At 37.0% G+C, this 6557-nt stretch overlaps 2 protein-coding genes across 2 annotated transcripts; both read left to right on the top strand.

Annotated features, from left to right (window-relative positions):
• The first annotated feature begins 425 nt into the window (after window positions 1-425).
• Window positions 426-956, top strand: LOC113316316. Its single transcript, XM_026564527.1, has one exon. The coding sequence runs from the start codon at window positions 426-428 to the stop codon at window positions 954-956; it is 531 nt and encodes a 176-aa protein (XP_026420312.1).
• A 4130-nt stretch (window positions 957-5086) lies between these two features.
• Window positions 5087-6050, top strand: LOC113316315. Its single transcript, XM_026564526.1, has 2 exons — window positions 5087-5350; window positions 5484-6050. Exons 1-2 carry the CDS (start codon window positions 5087-5089, stop codon window positions 6048-6050), a joined length of 831 nt encoding a protein of 276 aa, XP_026420311.1.
• The last annotated feature ends 507 nt before the right edge of the window (window positions 6051-6557 follow it).

Below are 6557 nucleotides of genomic sequence, written 5' to 3'. Positions count from 1 at the left end.
CAAAAAAGAAAGAAAAAAATCTTGGTCAAGAGTCAAGACCAAGAGGAAATTTCGACGAGCGAGCCTCTTTCGAAAGGACCATGACCCAACCATTGGAAAGATTACCACATCAGATACTTCCAAATAAAAGAGAAAAAGGAAAATCGGTGGCACATGTCTGATGTCTCATAATTTCATGTTCAAACTAGGCTTTCATGGTGTTTTCTCACCTTCCAATTAATTATTTATAAGTAGATTAATTTGTAAAACAAAAGCTTGATTATCATAAGCTGAGTTTACAAAAAAGTGACAGAGAAAGATAATACGTTTATCAATACAAGCTCCAAGAGATGAACAGCGCCCCCTCTAGTCTCCGCTTTGATGTGCTGGGAGAAGCACTAAGAGGAGAATGGGATGCCATCATAAGTTTTTAAAACTTGCAGCCAATGGAACCACTATCTAATATCGATAGCGAAGGCGATAACACCAACGTTCTAGTTAGTAGTGTCTCTGGAGATACCATTCTTCACATGTGTGCACTATGCTTCCAAACTGACATTATGAACCAACTGTTGAGAATAATGCCGGCGGCAAAAAGGTTACTGTCAGTGCCTAATAGGAAAGGGAACACAGTGTTACATGAGGCAGCCAGGACGGGTATTGTAGAGATGGCGATGTTAATCTTAGAGAAAGAAGTAGATGGTGGAGGAGATCAAGTGTTGATATCAGTTCCCAACTTAAATGGTGAGACACCTATATACTGGGCAGCAATGTATGGACATAAAGATATGTTGTTATTTTTAAATACAACTGCCACTAGCAGAGGAATCGCAAGCACATTCACATCCACATCAAGGATTGGCCCATTGACAACGAGGAATGATGGCTCAATAATTCTTCATGCTGCTATTCTTGCGGAATTTTATGGTAACAAACAATATTCATGCAGATTCTGCTTGGTAGCAGGGTTTGCTTGATGCAACCGACTTGTTAAGAATAATTGATTTTTTTTTCTTTTTTTTTTGAATTTGCTGATATAAAAACAGATATGGCATTGGAGATTATGGAGATTTACCCAGACCTTGCTTCTAGCAGAAATGGAGATGGCGCCATGGCCTCGCATTGGTTAGCACTATTTTGAGAAGAGAAGGATTTATTAAGAAGAAAAGAATGTACAAAGGTCTACCAAAGATAGACCAAACAGCAAAGAAAACAAAAGAAAAACAGTGAAAAACATAGTAGAACACAGACTCCCAATTGTTTACGGAGTAAGTAAAATTCGAATGTACCCTGTTGCCAGAAGCACTTGCCCATGATAACACAAGAGACTTGACATCTACTGCAATATGAGAGTCTGTCTTGAAACTATACCTCTTCTCAAAAATGCGACAGTTTCTTTCTTGCCAAAGAACCCAAATTATTGCTGGTGGTATTAGATTCCATACCGTTTTTCCATTGTGTGAAAGAAGATTGTAAGACCAAGTATGAGCTAGAGAATACACAGTCTCAGGAAACACCCAAGCCCAATCCTTTTTAGGCATGACAGCAATCCAAGTTTTGTAGGCAACTTTACAGTGAAGTAAAAGATGATCTTGTGATTCATTACTCTCACCACAGAGAATGCAAGAGCTGTAGACATTCATTCCTTTGCGATTGAGCATATCTAAAGAGTTTAATATACCATGAACAGCACACCATAATAAAAAAGAGACCTTTGGCGGAACTCCATCATTCTGAATAAAGTGGTTAGGAAAGTTATCAACACCATCATTAATGATCAACCTGTGATATAAGGTTTTAACCGAAAAAAACCTGAACTGTGAAGTTGCCAACGCCTAACATCATGATTAATATCTGTTACAGGTGGAATATTACCAATGATGCTTAGTAATCCTGCCAATTGATTCACTTCTAAGGTATTCAAAACTCTCTTGAAATCAAAACACCAGTCGCCGTCAGAATTGATGTGGTCAGCAAGACTTCGAAACTGCAATCTGTCAAGCTTACAGAGAAGATTAAAATTATTTTCCAGAGTTGAATTACCTACCCACTTATCATACCAGAATGAAACCTTAGCACCTGAGTGAATACAGATATTAGAATTATTGTTGATCAAATCACTTGTAACTGCTATAGTCTTCCAACAAGAAACACCATGTAGTGTATGAACCATACCTGGAACCCAATGAGAATAACTGCAGCCATATTTCTCTACTATGAGCTTATACCACAAGCTATTTTTATCCACCCCAAACCTCCAACTCCACTTGGCTAAAAGAGCCAAGTTCATCAGTTTCAAATTTAGCACTCCTAACCCACCTCTTTCTTTAACAGCATAAACCATGTCCCATTTTATCAAATGAGAACAACTGTTATTTCCACAAAGAAAATTCCTCAATTTTTTCTCAAGTAACTTGATCACTGATGTAGGTGCCTTGAATAAGGAAAAGTAGTACATAGAAAGTGAAGTTAAGATACATTTCAAGAGAGCTAACTTACCACCTTTGGAAAGAGAAATTTGATTCCAAATCGACAATCTTGCATCAAACTTCTCCAGAACAGGAACCCAAATTTCCTTAGAATTAGGCTTAGCACCCAGAGGCATACCTAAGTAAATGAAAGGCAAAGTGTCCACTGCACACCCTAACTCTGCAGCCCAAGAATTAATTTGAGGTACGTCTCCAATAGCTATCAAACGAGTTTTAGATTTGTTAACCTTCAAACCTGCAATATACTCAAAACAATGAAGAATTGAGAACAAATTTGTGAGTTCATATTTACTGTTGTCGACAAAGAAGATAGTGTCATCAGCATAGTGTAAATGATTAACCACAGAACCATTTTCTACCATAGAAAAACCATTGAATAAACTAGAGTTTGCAGCTCTATCGATATATCTAGAAAATCCCTCCATTGCAATATTGAATAATAATGGAGATAAGGTACATCCTTGCCTCACACCTCTTGAACTGTTAAAAAAGCCAAAAGGGGAACCATTGATCAACACTGAAAAAGTAGCGGTTGAATAGCAAAACCTGACCCAACGTATCCATTTTCTACTAAAACCCATTTTACTCAGCATAAACTCTAAATAACACCAATTGATTCTATCAAAAGACTTTTCAAGATCGATTTTACAAATAACTCCAGGTTTCTTAGCATTCAATCTTGAATCGACCAACTCATTAGCAATAAGAGTTCCATCAATAATTTGTCTTCCCTCTATATAAGCACATTGAACCTGTGAAATAAGCTTAGATAAAACTAATTTCAACCTAGAAGCAAGAAATTTGGATAGAATTTTGTAAACACTAGTAAGAAGACATATTGGCCTGCAATCTTTAATAGTTTCTATATGATCTTTTTTAGGAACCAAAGTACTAAAAATGGAGTTGTGCTTGATATCAATACAACCTGTATCACAGAATTCCTTCATTGTTTCCATAATGTCTGATTTAATGAAACTCCAGCATTTATGAAAGAACATAATGGGGTAGCCGTCTGGACCAGGTGCCTTGTCATGACCAAGATCCTGAATTGCCTGTAACACTTCAGCTTCAGAGAAGTCAGCATCCAAAATGTCAGAATCATTAGAATTGATGTTATCAAAATCAATACCTTCCAGAACCGGTCGAATAATCTCTTCTTCCTTAAAAAGATCAGCGTAAAAACTTACAATATGTTTTTGAAGCTGTGATCTGTCATCAACCAAAACCCCATTAATATATAACTGCTTGATTCTATTATATCTTCTTCTAGCACTGGCCTTTCTAATAAAGAAAGTAGTATTCTTATCCCCTTCCTGTAACCACCTAGTCTTTGATTTGATCTTCCATGAAACCTCGTCCATTCTTGTAATTCTTTCAAAATCCTCTTTACATTCAACCAACTCTTGCAACTGTGAATCAGTTAACACAGAGTTTTCAGATAAACTGTCAAAGTCTTGGATTTCAGACAGCAACAATTTCAACTTTGTGTTTATATTGCCAAAGGTTAACTTGTTCCACTCCTTAAGCTTTTCCTTTAATGCTTTAAGTTTGTACCAAAGCTTTGTACTAGGTGTACCTGCAAAACAAAAAGAAGTCCACCAATTTTTTAAAAGCTCAATGAACCCGGTCTCCAAAAACCACATAGTCTCAAACCTAAAAGGACCAGGTCACCAAGAAGGATCTAAAATGTCTAAGAGGATTGGGATATGGTCAGATGTAGGTTTAGGTTTGGCAAGCTGAGAGACAAAAGAAAAGTGAGACTCAAAAGCTGGAGAGATGAGAAAACGATCAAGTCTACACATGACAGGAATGGATTGACCGTTCGACCAGGTGAATCTATCTTCTTTTAAAGGAAGATCAATAAAATCATGTTGGGAAATGAAGTCACCTTCTTTAGCACTATCACCTTCTTCTTTCAAGAGTGGAACTATGTATTCTCGACAGTACCTTGGGGCCTCACTAATTGTTTTGGCCACAAAGGTTGTAAATATTATATACACATGTGAGTCCCATTTTTATCCTAATTAGAGTTTTAATTTTACCTATAGAGGTTCTACAAGCCGTATTGGCAATGGTTCAAATACCACTTGTAATTTCAGGGATCCCCATCGAGAGCTATGGGACACATGATAGATTACAACCAGAGTCCTCACGTAAGGAAAAGTTCGAGCATTACTTCAGATGGCTATATAGAGGTAGATATTCAAATAAAAGATATTTATTGATGTGCTTTCGGCTTAGATGCTATATGTCAAATACTATTTTTAACCGCAAGCATTCCAGTATTCTTATAACTAGATTAAATATACACCATTTACGAGTGTCAACATTCGCACTGAAAACATTATCTACTAAATCATCCTGTACTAATGCAGGTTTTTGGCGTTTGCCTGTTATCAAAATCATTTACAATGCAAAACTCAAGCACTCTTATGCACTACAACTCCTTAGGAAGTTGCTTGAAAAAGATTATGGTCAATGGACGATGACTTATGACTTATGACGACCCTCCCCTGCAGTACCAACATCCTTCGACAATAAATAACAAAGTTTTAGAGAGACCAATAATCTTGGCAACTAAGTTGGGCATCATAGAGATGTTTAAAGAAATAATTGAAATGTATCCAGAGTTAATTGAAGTGACAGATGAAGAAGCTGGAAGAAATTTGTTGCACTTAGCCGCGGAGTATAGACATGAGTCCATAATAGACTTGTTGAAGTCATCGTCAACTAATTCAAAGAGGAACTTGGACATGTTGGTCGTGGGAATTGATAAAGGTGGTAATTCCCCACTTCACGCTGCTGCTAAGCTTGGAACACATAAACCGTGGCACGTCCGCGGAGCAGCACAATGGATGCAGCGGGAATGTGTTTGGTTTCAGGTATTTAATTAACATATACCATGTCTCATAAAATGCTAATGGACAATGGTACATATACAGAAAAACGTGTGCGCCCGCGCGCACACACACACGAATATATGCACATTAATTGATATTATTGGGTTATATGCAGCGCGTAAAATGTCTACTTCCGCCACATGTGTTGATTATGAAGAATTGCAATAACCAATATGCTTACCAAGTATTCACTGAAACTCATAGAGATCTAAGAGAAAAAGGTGAGAGATGGTTAAAAGAAGCATCAAATGTTTGTCTGTTTATATCGGCTCTAATAGCAACTGTGATGTTTGCATCCGCCTTCACTACACCAGGTGGAAACGACTCACATTCAGGTCGTCCAGTCTTACTCAAGAACCAAGATTTTGTACCATTTCTTCATTACGCAGGTTTATCTTTGTTCTTTTCTCTTATATCTTTGGGTCTGTTTTTCTCCATCCATACCGCTCCCTTTGACGAATACGAATTCTTTTTACGGTTTCCTTTAAGGGTGGTGTTTGCTGCAACTGCTTTAGTCAATTCCGTTACTTTCACGGTTTGTGGGTTCTTCCAAACGTGGATGCTTATAAGTGGCTGGACATTCCCTTTAGGCCTGCTTTGCTTTGATATTGGATTAGCTTCTGTTGGGGTTGTCTTCATTGCTGAATTATACGCGGACATCATCGTGGGCTTTATCTGTTAGTTGCTTGACATTCTTTTCATTTAGCAAGGAACAGTAGTTACAGTACGGATGGAAAAAATCATCTTCCTGTGTAAATGGAATAATGTGCTCGACATTCTCCTATTACACGTTTTATTTAGTGTTCTGTTATTGTTTTGTTGTTTGCTTGTAATTCTGGTTTATGATGATGCCTTTCCGGCATGTGAAAGTCGATTCTGGATACTTATTGTTAAGTGGGGCTAATTCTGTGGGCCTCCTTTTGTTGGAAAACAATTAATAAAAATTGATTTTTAATGGTTTTAATAAAAATAATTATTTATTGTTTTCTTTTGTGAATGAAAAACTTATTAGTCCCACATTGTGGAGTTTCCACTTCTTAAATTGTTTTATTCTATTATATAAAGAAATTCAGTACTTTTGTAAAATCTATGGGAAATGGGTTGCGCTATATTTTAGAGGGACCCTTAAGGAAAAATATTTTATAGCGTTTCTTAATAGTTCGCGATTTTCCTTAACGGTTTTTTCGGA

Source organism: Papaver somniferum, chromosome 10 (genome assembly GCF_003573695.1).
Source record: "Papaver somniferum cultivar HN1 chromosome 10, ASM357369v1, whole genome shotgun sequence".
NCBI lineage: Eukaryota > Viridiplantae > Streptophyta > Magnoliopsida > Ranunculales > Papaveraceae > Papaver > Papaver somniferum.
Note: the sequence above shows the minus strand (reverse complement) of the source record. Positions and strands in the feature narration are given on the sequence as shown.

Coding starts and splice junctions, on each gene's coding strand:
- LOC113316316 (XM_026564527.1), top strand. CDS start 426: ATGGAACCACTATCTAATATCGATAGCGAAGGCGATAACACCAACGTT.
- LOC113316315 (XM_026564526.1), top strand. CDS start 5,087: ATGTATCCAGAGTTAATTGAAGTGACAGATGAAGAAGCTGGAAGAAAT. Junction 5,351..5,483: donor GGGAATGTGTTTGGTTTCAG/GTATTTAATTAA, acceptor GGTTATATGCAG/CGCGTAAAATGTCTACTTCC.